Genomic DNA, 20,770 nt, shown 5'->3' with positions numbered 1-20,770 from the left:
ACATTACAGTGAATTACCATTCTGTGAGTTGAATTAAAACACCAGACACTGTCTTATGTTATAATACATCCGTTTAGTTGGTGTGACTTTTTAATTTTGAAGCATGCACTTTAATGGATACTTTAATTTATATATATATATATATATATATATATATATATATATATATATATATATTGCAAAGCCCGGGCATGTACAGCTACCCTAACCCCTTGACTTAGGCATTTGGGACAGGGTTTCAACACACAGTGCCCGGGTTTATTTATAGTAAAAGTGCACAAAACCAACACTACAACACATAGTTCATTCCCTTCCTTGCCGCCAGTTCATCTGCCTCCTCTCCTCCTCAGGCTTTGTTTCCTTCTTCCTGGTCAAATAAGGCCCTGGAAATGTCCATTCACCCCCTGGCGGTGGCCATGGGTTCCAACAGGGTTGAGCTCCAATGCTCATGACCCGTGGCCCCACTGGAAACCAAGGGGGCTGCCCTCTGTCAGCCCCAGGAAAAGACTGTCCTAAAAATATTCTCTCCCCAGGTCCTTCCGCATAAGGATTCTGGCTGCCTGCCACTCTCTCTCTCTCTCTATATATATATAGGCAGGGGGTGAAAGCTCAGGAATAAAAACTACTTTATGATATGTGATTCATCTTCTCACTTGGTGGATCTCCAGCTGCAAATATATATATATATATATATATATATATATATATATATATATATATATATATACACATCCTGTTCACCCATGTTCTGGACAAACAAAAAACAATTTTTTTGGGAGTAACAGAAGTCTTCTTTCCAGAGAATAATCACGCATACTTAAACCCTTCAGGCCAATTGAGAGTCAACAAAAAATTAAAGTTGTATGTCTTTGAATTGTATTCAACCAACCAAGATGTCACTCCTCTTTTCAAGTCAGTCCACTGGCTCCTTCTAGCAGTAGGCATTATGTTCAGATCTTTGATTATTCCCTACAGAGTAGTCGGTGAATCAGCACCCATGTATATGGAGATAATCATGAGGTCCAATGCTCCTTCTCACTCACTCAGGTCTACTAATGAACAGCATCTGGTAATGTCCCCTCAACATAGCATTGAATCTCAAACCCGACTCTTTTCATTTGTAACTCCTAGTTGGTGGACCTGCTGACTCCCTCATCCTGTCTAAGAACCTTTTGAAGACACTCTTGTTCTAATGGCAGTGGTGGAACCAACAAGGGGATGTGGATGGTTCTCACAAAAGGCCCCACACCAGTCCCCCAAAAAAGTCAAGGGATCCAATAGCCACCAAACCACCTGCCAGAACCCAAATGAGTGGCCCACAAATGTGACAGAACCAAAATATAGGGCTTACAGATATGAAAACAAAAAGGGTCAAGGGAACATGTAAAGGCACCACCAACCCATACCACACCACCCTGACAATGACAATTTCAAGGACTTTGAGAATGAACTGGTCAACAAATGTACAATATATCTCTTCACTCCTCCCACATACTGTAGGCTGCTCTTGTCAATCATATTCATAATCTTAGGAATATGTGTGCATTGTGTGCTGTGCATACATTAATATGGTAGGGAGTGGTTAAGTGGGAGGAGGGCACTAATGATTTTTCCCCTCCCAGTTCAAATCTCTCATTCTACCACTTGATAATGGTTTTAATGCTAGGTTCTTAGTAGTTAAGAAAAGGCTAACTAGTCTTGTGTTGCTCAGTTGGATTTAGAGCTCTTAACTTGTGATGATCAATTTTACAACCTGGTCCTGAAACACTTGTTCCCAACCAGTCCCCACGCTGATGTTTACTTGATTGACTCTTTTGTAAGTTATTTTGGACAAAAAGTGCCTGCTAAATGAATACATGTGAATGTAAATGTAAAGTGAAACTTTTGAAGGCACAGGATAGAAAGAGAACAGCAATGGGAGGACAGGTAAGTGTCGATAAACCATCTAGGCTTGCAACCAAGAAACACAGGAAAAACAAAAACAGCCCATTTAGTAGGAAAACATAGAAGCCTCAGAAGAAGGGGACTAATTTAACATTTTACAACAGGCAGTATAGCGACCTCCTGAGAGATCCGGCCATTTACTTGTTTCTCAGGACTCATAAGAGCATGGAACCTAGGTGCTGATGGGTGTCAGCCTATAAAGTTGCCCAGACAGACGGTAGGATTTTGTTTTCACTGACAAAACAGTAGTGTAATGGTGAGCACTGCCGCTTCTGGATGCCCCTAGCCTATCTGTGTGGAGTCTGCCAACTTTCATTGCATCTCCAGACACTCAAATTACAGGGTGGTGCAGGGAAATGGAATTTTTTGGAACTGGGTGTTGGCGACCCTGGGGCGTTGTTTGGGACTAATGCGACCTCGTTTAGAACTCCTTGCCATTAGTTATAATAGAGCAGTGGAGTGGTATGCAACGAGCATTCACTGCGAAAGCCTTTTATAAAAACGATGATAGTGTGACTGCTGCGCAAAGGGAATTTCAGCGTCATTACCAGTTAGGACCTCTTGGTCGTGTCCCGTCTGCTCATGCAATTACAACATGTGAGCGTAACTTCGAAGAAATGGGTTCAGCCTTAAAAAAGAAGTCTCTAGGTGGAGTAACTTCACATAATGCTCAACAATCGATGGCAGCTATTCAACGATTATTTGGAAGGCACGTCATTTCAGACCACGGTGACATTCCATGGCCTCCAAGATCACCAGATCTCACTGTTTGTGATTTTTTCTGTGGGAACATCTTAAAAGTCAAGTGTACTGCACATGTCCTGCAATCATTGCTGAACTAAGTAGGAGGATTGAAGAGGAAATCACTGGCATTCCTCTTGACATGTTACATCGAGCAATGCAGAATTTCCACAACAGGCTGTCAGAATGTGTACGAGAAATGGACAACACTTTCATGATGTTTTCTTCAAAACACAAAATGAATTTTGATTACCATCATTGAATATCCTGTGCAATACATTTCATCATTAAATGTATTTTGTAACATCAATTGAAAATTTTCCATTTCCCTGCGCCACCCTGTGCTTAGCACATTTAGAAGGCGTGTGTGCAGTAGGACATGATAATTGGCGACTCTGGACTGGCCTGATATGAGAGAGTGTTAGTTTGTGTTTGTGACTCTGCTCTGATGTGATAAGGCATTTCTTCAGGGTTGATTCATGCCTTGATCCCATTGCTGCTGGGTTAGGCCTCATCTCTCTTAGGCTATGTAAAGCTTGGATGTACTTAAGCAGGTTGCGTATAATGATATATGAAAGAGGACATCCACAAGACAATTGTGGAGAAAATGAACAAAAGTCTCAGATCACAAGGCCACACTGGACATAATCAGGCACAATTCCAACACACTGCAGCACAAGCAAAAGAAAGACATCTTAATTTATAAGTCAGCTATTCCCTATGCCACCATTAATTATCCTGACAGAGCTGGCAACAATTTTTATCATCCAAATATGTTCATTTTTGTTGTTGTTCTTATTAGAGATGATTGTAAGTGCATTAAAGTGATTGGGAATGATAAAGTTGGCTTTGAGATACTGATTGCTGATGACTATCATGTAAAAAAAAAAAAAAAAGCATTTGAAATTATAAATAAAAGTGTGATTGTGAGAGACAAAAAAGAAAGAGTTAAGGTCATTCTTCTGTTTTTTTTTTCAATGGTCTGCTCTTGTTTTCACTCAGGTCAGGGTATTGCTAGATAGTCTGGACTGCTAAATGAAGACGGGGACATTTTTAAGCTGATTCTTTGCAGGAAAAAGTTCAGTATTTGGCAGGCTTGAAGAAATTGTATGTATATACATTTACTTATGTTTGGCAGAGGCTATCCTGGCAGTAGGTGCACAAACCAGAAACTAGCCCTGGGCAGGTGCCAGTCCATCACAGGTCCCACTCATACAAACATCTGGACTCACACTGGGCCAGTTGTGAGGAGTTGGAGTCTACCCAGGCCGCACCAGGTGCAAGTGGTTAGTAGTTTAGTATGCAGTTGTTAGTACCTTATCAAAAGTGGTCCAAGGAAGGACAACCGGTGAACTGGTAATGGAGTCATGGGCACCCAAGATTCATAGATGGGCACAGAGAGTGAAGGCTGTTCCTTCTGGTACAATCCCACACAGGAGCTACTGTAGCACAAATTCCAGAAAAATGTAATGCTGCCATGAGAGAAAGGTGTCAGAACACACGGTGCATAGCAAGTTGCTGCTTATGGGGATGCATAGCTGCAAACTGGGCAGAGTTACTACTGTCCATATACAGTAAAACATTGGATTGCAAGTAACTTAGTTTGCGAGTGTTTTGCAAGACAAACAAAATTTTTAAATAAATTTTAACTTGATAAATGAGCGAGGTCTTGCAATCCGAGTAGTCCGTATACACTTAGTTGGCCGAGCGTCAGGCTGAGTCTCAGTACTTTAGCAAAACCAGCTTTATTCAGCTTGAAACAGGAACAGCACAGTTATTTATTGCAGCGGGATCTACCACTCTCCTATACACAGACACAGCAATCCAGCAGCGTCGTGACCAGGTTAGTGGCCAAGTAATGTTCCTTGCATCACCCATCGATAGTGCGCGCTTATAGAGCGGCCGCTATCTTTTCTGAATCGCTTTTACAGCATTTGCTACAGTGCTGGGAGCCTGCGGTTGCTTCGGGACCCTCTTCCACGTGTCTAGTCCCATTGGGAGAAACTCAAAAGAGTATAGAATCCTTACAGTGCATAAAGCATTTTTTAAAATTTTGTGCCCAAGTGTAGTGACTCTTCAGGCAAAACAAACTGTCATTGAAGAGGTTAAAGTCACAAAAAAAGAAAAAGATTCCAGTGAGCCAACAGATAGCAGGAATTCAGTTAGTTAGAGTGAAAGTCATCCTACACAATAACCCTTTTCTCTCTTGTCTCCCTCACACCAGCCACAATTCTTTTCAAAGGTAAAGTGCAGGTTAATTTGTTTTATGTATTTTTACTTTATATTTTGTATTAATCATTTTTATATGAATATTTTTGGGTTGTAGAATAAATCATCTGAGTTTCCATTATTTCTTATGGGGAAATTCGCTTTGATATACGAGTGCTTTGGATTATAAGCATGTTTCCGGAACAAATTATGCTTGCAATTTGAAGCACCACTGTAAGCTTAAGAATTTGACCTTTTTGCAATGGAAGAAGGTGACTTGGTCTGATAACTCACATTTTCTTTTAGATCATATGGACTGCCAGGTGCGAGTGTGTTGTTTACCTGGGGAATAGATGGCAGCAGGATGCTGTAATCAGAATAGAAGTTTAATGTATCAGACAAGACAAGTTAAGGACAACTGTGAAATGGGCAATGTGCACTATTTCTGTGTGTTAGAGTCAGCATGATATTGGATCTTCTTTTCCTTGTTTGGAATGGCATGATTTACCTAAGTGGGGGCCTGCACATGAAGAAAGAGAATAAAGCCTTGGAACATTGCCTGGGACACCTTTGAAGCCAACGAACGGAAGTGAGATAACGTCATCCAATCCTGAAAATCCTTTCAGCGCAGCGACGAAGATGGCAGACTTTATAGATCAAGCCCCCACTTCTGTAATAGTCTTACCATTGGCTCCCTTGTCTGTTATGCCGCGTAAATCATAATTAAAGAAAGCTAAGTTATTTCTCCTATGTGATTTCTTACTGCCGGTTCACTAAGGGAGGGGTATCATCTTTTAATATTATATCTACAAAGTTTTGGGTTATGTAACATGCCGCAATTTAAAAAAAAACTTATTCCAACCATGGATCTAGTGCCCCCTGCTGGATACAGATGCACTACAAGAAGAAGGCAAGCTGGCAGAGGCAGTGTGATGCACTGGGTAATGTTTGCCTAGGAAACCTTGGGCCCCGGCATGCATGTGGATGTTACTTTGACATGTACCACCTATCTAAAGATTTTTGCAGACCACATGACCCTCCATGACAATGGTATTCCTTGATGACAGTGGCTTCTTTCAGCAGGATAATAATGTCCTGCCACACTACAAAAATTGTTAAGGAATGGTTTGAGGAACATGACAAAGAATTTAAAGTGTTGACTTGGCCTCCAAATTCCCCAGATCTCATTTGGTTTGAGAATCTGTGGGATGTGCTGGAAAAACAAGTGTGATCCATGGATCTAATGTCTTGGTGTCAGATACAACAGGACACCTCCAGAGGTGTTTTGGAGCCCATGTTTTAATGGGTCAGAGCTGTTCTGGCGGCATGAGGGGGGCTTACACAATATTAGGAAGGTGTATTACATGTTGTGGCTGATTGGTGTATATATATTGTGATGGACAGCTGGGGTCCTTTCCCGACTGGGAGGTCAATATACTGGAAGAACCAGGGGTATAGATGTGCACAGGACACTGTCGCCCCTAGAGCACTAGAGGGCAGTCCCCCTGGGTTGCAGAGGTGCTTTGGATTCCTGCAGTGCTCCATGAGAATTGGAGTTTGGCACAGCCCTGTTGAGTTCTGTTTGGACCTTCAGGGGGAGCTGTAGAGTCCTACTTTGGGTTTACACCTGAGAGTACTTCCAGGTTCCACATAAAAGGGTACACCTGACTTCACTCGGGGAACCAGAGTCGGGATGAAGTTTGTTATACTAAACTGTGCAGGTGGGAACAATTGGGAAGAGTTTCCCACCACAAAATAAATGTGTTATGTGCTGGAACCACTGCTAACATCTGTCTGTATCGGGTTTGGGTGGTTGGTGCACTCCCTGGTGGTCATATATATATATATATATATATATATATATATATATATATATATATATATATATATATATATATATATATATATAATGTAAAGGCTTTGTATAATCTTATTGAGGCGATTGAAATTTAAATATGTATCAACACCAGCTCATACTAGGCCTATGTAGTAATCAAGCAGTCTAACATAAATGTCTTTAGGAAGCAGGGAGTCCCTAAAATATATGGACAGATGGAAGAAAACTTGGAAACTCCAACGAGAAAGAACTTGGCTGGGACTCAAAGCCATGCTCCTAGAGGTTGAGGGTAGTAATATTAAAAGCTGTGTCCCTCTAGTTCACTTTCACGTGGTCACAATCTCTTTATCTGCTTTGCGGAGTCTGGAAGGGGCTTTCTTGACTTTATAATTTTAGGATTCCATCCATTTGAGTGGAGGCTGTGCAGTGGTCACATATCAGACAGTTATCTATACAGTATCCTCTTCTTGATGTGATAGAAATGCCTCATCACAAGTGCTCTCTTTGGTTTGTTTTATTATGTGAAATATTCTGTGGACTTTTTTAAAAAAAGAAACATTTTCATAATTTATAAGCACTTGTATTTCATTTTTAAACATACAAAAACTTCTGTGCGCCTCAGTAGGCTTGGTCTACCTCACTTAACAAATTCTTGCCTTGAAGTCAGCAAATAATTTTTGATTACAAGATGTAAACAGCTAATGGCCTTGTGGGAATGCTAAATGCTTTCACAAAGGACAAATTAAATTTCATTTTAAAATCCATGTTTCCCACAGTCTTGAACAAATTATTTTTCACGGCTCTTCTAACGGATTAACAAACCCTCCTGCATACAGAGAAGAGTTTGCTAGTGGCCATTAAAGAAAATGCACCTTTCCTCATTAAACGAAAATTCATATTAAGGACCTGTTACTCTTCACTGGCAATAAAATTACTGTAGGTTGTACAAGGTATTGTTTTTAATGAAAAACAATTATTTTAAAATGTATCCCAGGTGACAGAAATGTAAGAAAAGATTTCACATTTGTCAGTTGTTGTTTGGTTTTTAATTCTTCATGTCAATGCAGAGGTCCATATTCCCACAGAAATATGTCCAAACTGATCTAAACACAAAACATATTTATTACCAAAGACCTGCTATAGCATGAAAGCTGAATGACAACTAAGAGCACAGTAGTCTGTCAATTAAGGTGTACAATTTGATATCAAGTTCAAGTATCTTCTGATCAGAAAAAAACATCTGGTGTCCCTTGAGTTGTGAAGATTTAGTGCCAATATGGAACTGCTTGCCAGTGAAACTACAGGAGCTTGATATCTTCATCTTGATGATCCTTATGAAGGATGGAATGGAATCAGCAAAACAGCAATAAAAGAAAGACATGTAGCAGGTATTGAATAATAACCATAGTTAGCAGATACAGTAGCTAAAGTCATCATTTTTATATTCTTTTAAAAGAAGATGGTTAAACATTAAGGATAAGAAAGAAAGAACAATGTGCAATACTAGAGGGGTTAAAGTAGTGGAATAAAGCACCTCACAGTAACATTGAAACTTTTGGAAATTTAGTGACTATATTTAAATTATTATCAATATAAATTGGTTCTCTTCAACAAAATGTGGGCTACAAATAAATACAAAAATAAAAAAAACATTCAGCATTGTGTGCCATCCAGTTTTGGAACCTTGGGTTCTGTCTCTGCACATCTGTACCTTATGATTTTTCCACATTCACATCCACTCTGCATTATTTGCCAACCTTGAATTTTATCTGTTTTTATTTTATTTACCTAATCTGTTGGTTTTACTCAACTAAGTAAATGTGTGCTTTTCTAAGCAAGGGCACCGTTCCACATCTCACGGCCCCAGACTGTTCTATTAGGCATCTCCTCAGCATCAGCCTCACAATGTAATGGCTGTTTAATGAAAGCGTTACTGACAAAATATTATCAATGTGTGTATTTTGTAACATTAGAAACCAAATGCAGCAAATTATGCTTTTAACATCAAGTAAAACAAATATAGCAAATAACTGGCCCAATCTTACTTCTTTAATTTCTACAGAGTCCACCACAAAGCAAATAATAACATCTTCAAAATTCACTTGGCACTCAAGCTCACATTTAATGGACAGGACTGTTAAGCCTGGTAATGTGAGAAAATACACAGCACATCGGGGTAAATCCTCTCACATTTTATTCTTTAAGCCAGTGGTCTCCCCCTCACACTTTTCTATGCCCTGTACCCCTAGGCAATGTTTGATTTGTGTTTGCACCCCCTATAAAACTAATATTACACTTGAAGAGGAAGAAGTCAAATTTGTCATTTTTGAACCACATACAGTACTGCAGATGAACAAATTGAACTCAAAACATAAGCTTTTAACTCAGTGCATACAACTTAAATGTAAATTGAGCAATTCACCTTTATAAATCTTAATAATGCTGAGATTTAATCAAGCACCATGAGGAAACGACACTTAATCAACAATCGAGAGGTTCGGGGGACTGGAGAATTTTGTGAAGCAGTGGTGCCGGCACGCCACTAATCAATGAAACACAGTCAGCGATCTTTGTCCCCCGATAAGACCTGCACTGCAGTTCAAAAACAGATGAGCTGTACAGTTAAAATTGCTGCGCTACTGCCAGGACCGCCAGCAGGAGAGATTTACTGTGTGTAAACAGTAGAGGGAGATTGTGCTGAAAGCGTATTGCTGCACCCACCACACAACGAATTGGGACCCGAGTGACACCACACTGGAACAGTGCAAGGTTTTTAACGGCAGGTGCTGCATTAAAATTCAGTCCCCCTTGTCACCCCCTTGTCAATCAAACCTCAAAATCAGTGACATTTCACCATCAGGGCTTACACAGAAATCAATACTAGACCTCGGCCTTCTCTACGGATCATTGCAAAGTTCAAATTTCATTCTCTTAAAAAAAGTTATTTGCCTTCACAAACAGTCCACCCGCAGCAAGGAACTTGTAAGAAGGTGCATTTCTGTGGCTCATTTACAGGCTCATTGTGCGTACAATACTTGATTATTTTCACACCCTAGAACAGGCACACTAACTAATAAATGACCTGCAAATGAAGGCACACTGCAAGACACCAACCGCACAACGATAAAGTCAGACAACACACCTCACTTAATTTTAGTGAATTGCAACCCAGCCTTTCCCTGAAATGCCATCTAACACCCCAGGTTGGGAACCCTTACCCTTATGTGATTCAAGAGGCGTCAGTTCAGTATATCTTCTTCACGTGCCTCATTTGGCATTTAAAGCCTAATGTCCGATCACCAGATATTGTTACAAACATTGCTGTTGGAAAGACAAAAAAATTTGCTCACAGATTGTCCTGGGGACCCCAATTAGCCCAGGGCCAGTGACAAATGCTCCCATTTCCCCTTCCCGTTGGCACCCCTGCTTTTAAATACATTCCATGCTTAGCTTTTCCTGCTTGATCTTAATATATTGTCCTTTACTGCTTTCTTAAGAACATTACATGACAGTGCTTGCCTCAAATGGCTTTATATACCCCAAAAGTAACACTGATTGATGACTTACTGAAATGAAAAAAATTGCATGCCATAAATGAGTCACATTACTTATAGCGAGAATTTAAGTAGAGTGATATTACGGTCAGATAAATTGAGGCGCTATTTGACCTTTTTTTTTTGTTTTAGCTGTTGAGACCAATAAAAGACGATGTGACATTGCATAATATTCTCAGACCTCCATAATCCAATTCATACTACCCATTGAAAGGAGCACTAAGGGCAGGATCATTGAAGAGAAACAAAGATATCTGGTTGGAAGGAAGAGAAAAACAATGGTTATTAACACCAAACACCTAGAGTTCCCTCTAATGAAGACTGGTGTTTTTTGGATTCCCATTAATTCAATAAGTGCCCCCATCACATCAGCTGACAGCTTATTTAATGGTAATAGTAAAGGAGATACTTTAACAGTTGCAAGTAAAACAAACCAAGATGACATTTTTGCACTCACATTAAGCTCTGATGGTTGTCTTGTGGTTGAAATTATGCTTTTGTCTTATCTTGACCATATCTTAAAGCACTGGTTAATGATCTCCATTGTCCAGGACATTAGTAAGGATGAAGCACAAGTCATAAAACTGCTGCCATGGGCTTATTTTGAAGTCACTGGTATTGTGTACCATATCACCCCTTTAGGGAGTACTTTTGGGATCCATTCATGTCCATTTCTTTTGTGATGGGGTCCACCTTTATCTCTTCTACCTACCTTAGTTCAGATATGTTGGGTCAATGTTTGTCCTGTAATTTGTGGTTTTCTTTACTATGGCAGACCCTATGTTAGTTTGGCTGAAAAAAACATGCCTCTTACTACTTTCTCTGACAGGTACTATACATCAAAATGCAGTATATAAAACATGTAGCTGGAAATCAAAGTATTTTCTATGGGGTGAATTAGAAGGCTAGCTAGATTGACTGAACCAGAGGGAAGTTACAGATAGCACTTCTTTTTCTGAAATTTGATATGATTTCCATCATTCCATCATAGAGGGTAAACAGCCTTTGGCCAGTCATAAAGGTAAAGAAATAAATGTTTCCATTGGTCTTTCTTGAGTTATGAAATCTACTGGACCTGCAGAAAATGGTTGATCTGCCATACTTTGCTCCTCTTCTTGCAACTGCAGTGCAGGGACTGTTGAAATTTAAAGGGCATTCCCAAGTGTGCACATCCTGACTTATTCAAAACCTTATCTAATCCTTCATTTCTTCAGACCCAAGTGTGGGAAAAGCATCTTCTCTTCTTTAATAGGACCTCTACAGAAGAATGTGAAAAGTCAGAAATACATCAGATTTGAAGATGCTGAAAAACATGCTTGGTGGAGGAAGAAAGAACTTTTGGTATAAACTGTGGACAACTATAAAGAATACTGACAGGCACACAGAATTATAAGACAGAAAGGTTCTCATCCATGCAATGCTGAGAGCCCGATGAAGGGAGAATGGTCTTTGAACCCATTTGTGTTCTTGATCGTCAGATGTGGATTTGCACACAGTGTTACTAGAGGTGAACTTCACTAAAATGACACCAAGAGATCTTCTGGCTAGATCCTCATGTGAAGTGCCTGCTGTGATGAAGGAAGGGCAGGACGAGGTTCAATTCCACGGGATTTCATAAAGGACAGTAACTGTTCTGGGATCTCTGCTAGTACATCCTTGGCCAGGCGGGCCATACTCAACACTTGGTTTCCAGAGCGGTCAATGTAATCTCGAAATGGCACAAACTAGAAATGACATTAAAAACAATGAAGTTAGTTTTTTTATGTCCATATCGGTTAAGAGACTGATTCAGAACTTCAAACTTTAAAACACACATTAGACTTTTTACAAAAGACTGAATTATTTTACTTAATAAGCACTGCACACTAGGACTTTTATATCACTGCAAGATGCTAAAAAAATTGTCTTTAGCCATCAGATTATTGTAGTGCAGTCTTATCAGGAATACCAAAAATTATAAATTGACTGCAAGTAGTACAAAATGCAGAAACAAGAATGTTAACATGAAAGAGAAAACATTTATCACCAGTCCTAGCATCACTGCACTGGCTGCCTGTGTTCTATAGGACTGATTTTAAAATACTTTTACTGTATATAAGGCTCTATAAGATCTAGAACATTTTTATATTTGGGACTGCTTGTTGCCCTACTCTCCTAATTGTACCCTTAGATGCTCACACCGGTATGTTCAGTATTCCAAAAGTGAAGTATAAAATAACTAGTGAGGAGGCTTTCTCGTTGTACACACCGAAATTATGGAACACTTTACCATTAGAAGTCCTGGGCCAGGACAGCTGAACATGGGCGCCGGCAGGGGGGTGCAAGTAGGTGCACGTGCACCCCCCTAGCTTTTGAAAAAAAAAGGAAATGGAGAAAAAAAATAAATCTTTCAATAATAAGAAAAAACGCGAAAAAATAGTTTTTATTTTAAATTTTTAAATTACAATTAGACGTTTACATTTTACAACTATACATAAACAATCATTCACTTTGTTTCTAAAAGAGCATCTCAAGCCTTCTTTTTTGTTGTCCAAACTTGTCTACAACTTTGTCGATAAATTTTGGACAATTATTTATTCTTTTTTTGTGTACACTAAGCATACATAATCCACTTAATCTATCGTCACTCATTGTAGATCGGTTCCAAGTTTTGACGCGCCGTAATGTGCTAAAAGATCTTTCAATACTGCAGGTTGTTGCAGGAAGTGTCATGCCAATCTTGAGTGCCTCGGAAACAGCCGGATAAAACTTCGTAGCCTCTTCAATTAAACTCATGCAATCGGTAATTTCGTTTGCAATGTTTTTATTTTTCCACATCTCATACCATGTGGTAGCATCAGATATAAAGTTTGGAAGAATATCACCATACAGACTGTTAATGTCTTCCAGAACTATTAAAAATGATGATTTATCCAATTTACTCATTTCTTTTGGGTGAAGTTGTAAAAGTGAAAATGCTTTCTCTTGTGTAAAAGAATACCGAATTTGTAGAGAAGATATTATAGAATCCAAATAAGGGATGAAAATGGACCTCCTAAAATATTCTTCTGCGTTTTCAGAAAGTAAATTCGATCTGTGAACTTGCCTTTTATTTAACCGTGGCTGTTTTAATTCAATGTCTAATTCTTCACAAATCGATTGTGCTTTTTTGAAAATCAATGAAAACTCTTCAGAAACATTGTCTCGATGGGATTGCAGCACATCTATTAATTGAATTATATGAGCAGTTACATCTTTAATGTTCATATTTACTTGCTGCAACTGATTGCACACAGGTTCGAGTTTAGCGAATAAGTAGCAATTACTAAAAGCGCCAAAATGTAAGTTGGAGTTGTAATAGCAGTGAACAGCAAATGAGCCTTAACCTTTGTGTTTTTGTTCGCACTGTCCTCTGTAAGCTTTTCTAGCGCTTGGACAATTACCAAAAGTTCTCAGAAAATATTCTGATACTTTTATACTTTGCCGACCAACGTGTTTCACAAAACAGAGGAATATTAGGAATCAAAGATCGTCGTAAAGTGCTCTCTAAAAAGTTGATTACTTCTTTAGTTGTGCCACTGGCATTTTGAACTTCTTTGACATTGTTCAAGTCATTAATGACGAGATTCAATATATGACTGGCACAATGAAAATACAAAGCCTTAGGGTGCTTGTCTCTGATAAGCTTCTGAACACCACCTTCTTTACCTGCCATCGTAGAACAACCGTCATAACCTTGACCGACAAGTCGCGACAAATCTAAATTACAATCATTCAGAAACTGAAGGATTGCTTCTGAGATTGATACTGCATCCAATTTGGTCAACAGAGTATACCCAGAAATTCTTCGCACACTGTCAACTGCCCCGTGCCTTCATCGCAACGCAAAAATCGCACACCAATGGATAGTTGTTTTGTTCCACTAATATCTGCAGTCTCATCAGCCAACACAGAAAAAACGGATGCTTTTTTAACCTCGCAGATTATCTGTTCTTTGAGAATATCTGCACAGGTTTGGATCAGCTCATTTTGAATCTGATGGGATATGTATAACGCATTTTTTGGTCCAGATTCCAAATGATTTTTTAAAACTTGATCACCTGATTGAATTCGAAATGCAACATATCTGTAAAGACAGAACCTTGATCACTTTTTCCCGAAGAGGAAGCTCATGCTGAGCAATAAATAAAACTGTTGAAGTAATTGACCAAGCTTGTCTCTATTTTCTTCAATTTTTCTGTGGTATGTTGAATCCAGAATTTCACGAATACTGAGTTGTTGTTTTTTCATTATTTTCTGAAACTGGATGGAAGAAGCTATTGCATTGATGTGCCATTGGGAATTGGCGTGAGATTGTGCAACTTCATGAAATTTGTGAAATTTAAGACACGGGAAAGGATAAATTGTTGCAGACCACGTTGAACTGGAGGTCGAAATAAGACGCAAACTCGACAAAAAGGTCCTCTTGCACTGGCTGAATATGCTAACCACGGATATGTCTTGAGCCATTCCAATCTGAAGAGACGTTTAGCTTCAGGGTTTGCATCTTTCTTGAAATCATACGTTTGACTAGGAGTCCAACATTCCTGCAGCAGCTTCAGACGAAGTTCGTCATCAATATGACAGTTGGTGTTTGTGTACAACCCGATATCGACGCGATTGGGATTGACATCCAACGAAGTTTCATCAGTGGTACTTTCTGATCCAATGCTAGTTTGATCGTGGCTTGTGCTGGTACTCGGGATAGGATCTGCAGTTGTACGTAAACCATCATCTAAATCATCGATCTTGCGCTTCTTGGTTGAAATTAAAAAACGTCTTATGTCACTCATAATAATATAGAACGCGTACTTTTTCTCTTAAAATAAATTTTCTTAAACTTTCTGAAAATAGAAGTTTGTTCACAGTAACGTCATATAATATTTTAGTTCCCTTATGAACATACCTTTATATTTATACCATGAGAAAAACCATACGGTTTAGAATATACTTTCGCTCGTTTGTTTATTTTGACACTCTTGTTTAACACTCACATTAACCACTTAAGGCATGCCGTCGTGTGTGAGACGACGCGCGGCTTATACTGTCCGATTTTCACGTGGTCGTATGACACGGTGGTTGCTCTTATAATATAAGAGCATACATATTATGTAACCAATCAACTGCATTTGCTTAAGACAACTGGGCGTGTCTTAAGCAAAAGGTAGTATCTAATTATAATTTGAAGCTTCGATAGTGGTATATTTTTGTCATTTGCATTCATTATTTTGTAATTATTACGTAAATAATAATATTTTGCATTCAGAGCGTGCTATTATTTGTGTATTGTTATTATATGTATAGGTGTATAGCTACAAAATGTATTTTCAAAATAATTATGCAAATGCGAAAAAAAATGTAAACTTTTTTTAAAATTTATAATTCCCCCAACCCCTTCTTTCTACGCCACTAATACTTTAAAACCCGAAAAATAATTATATCTATTTTACCAACATACAAGTATATAGTGTACAGTTAGATCTCTTTTACGCTGTATAGTTCGATTTATGGGAGAATAGTATGCTTTAGAGAAAATATTTATCATAAAAGTTGTAGAACTTATCAATGTCTACAATTTTTATTTGAAATATTTTCTCTAAAGTGTACTGTTCTCCCAGAAATCGGAACTATTAACCGCGTAAAAGAGGTCTAGCTGTATGTAAGTGCTTACAAAATTACATTAAAAACTTAAGGAAAAAAGCACTACCTATGCCACTGAATACATCAATAACATTTTTAACTATATTCCAGTGATCATATGATAACAAAAAAAAGTCGATGATTTTTTGTCAGAAAATTAAAAATTAGGTCATGCCTTAAGTGGTTAATCTATCTATGCAAAAACTGACTGCTCTGTACTGTTCAGAGATAGCGACTGTATTGGCAGGTATTTAATGGGCACATACATATACAAAAAAAGTTTTTGTTGGGGGGAGCGTAGAAAGAAAAAAATCTCTTTATGCACCCCCCTGAATTAAATCCTGGCGGCGGTAATGCAGCTGAATACTTCAAAGAACGCCTAAAAACCCACCTCTTTAATCAGGCTTTCGTGATCACTTAAGAAATCATTAGCACTGCTAGCATTGCTTCACAATGAGGTGAGGAGGAAGTGTATTTTGTTCCTTAAATGCAGTTATATTCCATGTTTTATAGGCTGGTCACTAATCACTACTTTTATGCATTTTCTTTTTTTCCAGTACTCTGAGGCAGTGCTTTGTGCTGCTGCCTGCTGGCCTAAGTATGCTGCAGCCACCTGAGAAGCTCAAAAGATGAATAGAGAGAGTTCTGTAAGACTATTCTGTTAATGGTGACACAGATGGACTGTAGAATGCCTCCTTGGAGGGTGGGCTTGGCATTTGTTCGGCCTTGGAATGCCATAGGCTTATTTCCTCCAACATCTCAGCAATGGGAGTTTATATTGTGCTGTCTTCCCAGGCCACCTGTCCATGGTTGACATTAAGGTTCTCTACTGCCATAAATGTTTAGTTTCTACTTTTTTTTGTAATTATGTTTAGCTGTTATTATTGCAAAGCACTTCATACTTTTATGTATGAAAACATGCATATAAAAATTGTATTGTTAAGTGTTTAGGCCCCGGTTATCTGTTTTGCTAAAATTTTCTGCATATTTAGACTCAGTTGTCAACAGCTCAGTTTGCTGCTAAATACTGTCCTCCAACTCCTGGCATTTTCTGGTTTAGATTATACTCCAAACATATGCCTTGCATCATGGTATTCAACACACAATACACTTTATTTTTGTCTTGTGGCTGAACATTGTCTATCTGGTAGGATCCTTTCATGTGCTGTTTGTTCTTGACTACACCTATATGTCTTTGTTGGCTGGCAACACTAATCATGCAGTGGTCAAATGACGAGAGGGTCAAGAGAAATAAAAAGGGCCACTCACTTACTTCAGTGCTCTAGCATTGTGCCTTTCAGCCTTTTACTTAGATGGTCTTTATTTATCCTTCTTCTTCATTCTTTTTGTACATTTAAAAAAAATAGTTTGTGAAAATTCTTTAATTACTTTTTTGTAATTTGTCATTTTGAGATACTGTAGTGCTTTTTTAACACCTTGCCTGCCTTTTTGGATTCTGTCTTCTGTTTCGTGTTTTGGATACTTATATTATTTGCTAGTGTGGCATAGTGGGGAAAGGTTTCGGACAAGGAGGTTATGGGTTTAAATCTTGCTACTGACGCTGCATGACTGTGAGAAAGTCACTTCACCTGTCCAGCTCCAGTTAGACAAACATAAGAAATGTAATCAATTGTATCACAAATGTTGTAAAACACCTTGGGTAAATACTTGCCTTCATTCGCCTTAAGCATCTGCATTATTATTATTATTTATTATTATTAATCATTTATTTTTTCATTTATTATTATTTCTTTGCATTTTACAGACTACAGTAGAATTATTTTTATTTTTGTTCCTGGTCCAGTTATGACTCCTCTCTGTGCTCTAGTGCCCCCAGATCTGCGCGATCAATCTGGTTCACACTGCCATCTGAGGGCAGCAATACAGTACATCATTTTGCTCTCCACACTTGAGACTCCGTCTCTGCACCAGAAAGACTGTCACAAGGTCACGCTGAGTTGATGTTTGACAAAAATGATAGAGAACTGAACTAAACTAGAGTTTCTATTTCCCCTGCCCTTTCCATTACATGATGGCTACAAGATTAGTGTTGCCATGCAACAAAGAAAGATGGACAAAGCCAGTGGAAAACAGCATTTGAAGTGGGCAGCACCCAGGCACCTACCCAGCATTTATGGAACTTATGGAAAATTTTCCCTACTTACTATTCAACTTACTATAATGTCACCATAACCCGCATTATGGATTAATTCAAATAGTTTAATGCCAGTAACCAATTAAATATGACTTATATTCAGAAAATCTATGTTTTTATTATTTTGCCATTTTAATGTTTCTTTAGGTTCACTCCCCGGGTCTGCGTGGGTTTCCTCCCACAGTCCAAAGACATGCAGGTTAGGTGCATTGGCGATTCTAAATTGTCCCTAGTGTGTGCTTGGTGTGTGTGTGTGTGCCCTGTGGTGGGGTGGCGCCCTGCCCGGGGTTTGTTTCCTGCCTTGTGCCCTGTGTTGGCTGGGATTGGCTCCAACAGACCCCTGTGACCCTGTAGTTAGGATATAGCAGGTTGAATAATGGATGGATGAATGTTTCTTTATCAAGGTTAGATAAATGTTATTAGTTTTTTTTTCTGTTATCTATTCTTTTTCTTTTCATAAAACAAAGTAATGTACAATTTTGATGGTTAATAGAATATATTAACAACTTATGTCAAGGATTTTGCTATATGGGCTTTTTAGATGATTCCAAAAGATCTGTTTGGTAGTTTGACTGATAACTCGACCTCCACATCTTATAAATAAGTGTGTGTGTCTAAGTTGGCTCCGCAATGGCTTAGGCTGTCATCAAGGCTTGATTCCTGCCAGGGCTGGATCATAAGCTTTAGAGCTGGGGACTGCCTTGTGTAATTTCCTCTTTTATGTCCATTTTGTTCATTTTTGGTCTTTTGGTTATTACCATTTATGTAGTTGTTGTTTATGTTTATTCTTTGTACAATTATGTATTTATCAGTTTTGTTTATTGTTAAGTTTCTATTTGTGAGTGCTTGTTCTGCCATGTCCCTTGTGTTTTTAGTAAAAGGGGCCCTTATGTTAATCCTGTAATTTTGGACTATATATTTTTAAATAGACATCCTCCCCCTACTTTCAACCCTAAAGTTAAAAATGAATATTTATCCCTAATGTTAAGTTTATAATTAGAGCCCTGATGTTACATCAATAACCAGGGAAAATAATAATAACTCTAGACTAGTCCCTTTTTAAACTATAATATTAATTTTTAATTGTTTTCAACAGTGTTTCTTTAAATAATTTTATTAAAATGTTTTAACCCCATTCACTGGGTCTACTATCTTAATATTTCAAGACTGTTGAAGATTATATTTTATGCTTATAAAATTTAGACTGTATTGACAATAGATATCTCTGCCTTTTAATCCTCATACGCTGTTGCTGGGGGCTTGTTTTGTTTTAGACGTGCTCTGTCTCTAGGTATGTCAGAGGACTGGGAACTTGTGAAGTGGGGTCCGGTCTTATGTGGGGAAGCACAACTGGGGGGGGTGGGGATACCAGCGGGGGAGAGAAAGAGAGCAAGCTATTTCTGATCTATCCTTTAATCCTTATAATTATAATTACCAACATAACAATAGTTAGCATGGCAATAATCCCTGGGAGAATTGCAGATTAAGGTCAAAGCTGTCTCACTTTCGGTTAAGACTACAAAATGACATCAAAAATTCAGAATCAATGTCTCCAAGATGGGACAGTTAACTTTGTGAGCTGGAATGTTAAAGGCCTAAATCACGAATTAAAAAGAAAGAAAGTATTCCCTCACCTAACAGGTCTAAACGTTAACATAGTATTTTTACAGGAGACCCACTAATTAAGCAAGTATCAGTTTTGGCTGCACAGAGACTGGACTGGTCAAATGTTCCATTCCAGCTTTACAAAAAAACTAGAGGTGTGGGAATTCTTATACACAGAACATTCTCATTTGTAGTATCAGATGTTGCATCTGATCCTGAAGGGAGATACATGATTGTCATGGGTAATTTATTTAATTGTAAAGTGATTTTGATAAATGTTTATGCACCCAATGTGCATCCAAAATGTATTTGCATCCATTCCCAATGCGAACACTCATAAAATCATAATGGCTGGGGACTTTAATTGTGTTTTAAATCCAGACCTAGATAGGTCTCCTGCAAAAGGGATGATGACATCTAACACTGCAAAGACAATTACACAGTTTGTAAGTGACCACAACTTATTAGACCCCTGGAGATTTCTAAACCCAAACTCAAGAGCATATTGTTATTTCCAACCATGCCCCTCTGATCTTGGAGCTAAAATCATTATTACCCACATACTCATCTCGCAGATGGCGTCTTAACCCACTTCTATTAGCAGACAAGAACTGTACAGAATTTATATCAAAACAAATCAGTATTTTTCTACAGACAAATACATCCTCAGTAGTCTCTGCAGGAATACTCTGGGAAACCCTGAATGCCTTCTTAAGAGGACAGATTATCTCATATCTATCCCACAGAAATAAATTGGAAACCAAGAAGGTATCAGAGCTACCCAGCAAAATACTAGAATAGATCAAGAACATGCCAGGTGTCCAAGTGAAGCTCTTCATAGGAAAAGGCAGGCTCTACATTCAGAGCTCAACCTCTTAACAACTAAAGAAACTGAACAACTCATTTTTAAATCTAGACATCATTACTATGAAAATATTTATACACCTTATTAAAATTATTTAAAAAACACTTACAATACAGTGGATCATTTCTGATATTTATAAATGTTTAATAAAATTGTAATTAGGGTGAGTAATATATTTATAGTAGGTATTTATTCAACACTGT

General features: G+C 38.3%; 1 protein-coding gene across 2 annotated transcripts in view; it reads right to left on the bottom strand.

Moving 5' to 3' along the window:
- Positions 1-6,845: 6,845 nt before the first annotated feature.
- Positions 6,846-20,770, bottom strand: part of cpne9 (copine family member IX) — a 672,011-nt gene continuing 658,086 nt past the window's right edge. The window contains exons 21-22 of one of the 2 annotated variants that reach the window (XR_005635832.1): positions 9,949-12,008; positions 6,846-8,061 (exon numbers count right to left, since the gene is read on the bottom strand). Coding sequence is in view for 1 of the 2 variants with exons in the window: in XM_039771535.1 (XP_039627469.1) it covers positions 11,829-12,008 (180 nt within the window). In the remaining variant the exon portion in view is untranslated. Of the gene's footprint in view, positions 12,009-20,770 lie in introns of both variants that reach the window. The other variant, XM_039771535.1, reaches the window with a different exon arrangement.

This window comes from Polypterus senegalus, chromosome 12 (genome assembly GCF_016835505.1).
Source record: "Polypterus senegalus isolate Bchr_013 chromosome 12, ASM1683550v1, whole genome shotgun sequence".
NCBI lineage: Eukaryota > Metazoa > Chordata > Cladistia > Polypteriformes > Polypteridae > Polypterus > Polypterus senegalus.
This window is presented reverse-complemented; position numbering and strand designations above follow the sequence as displayed.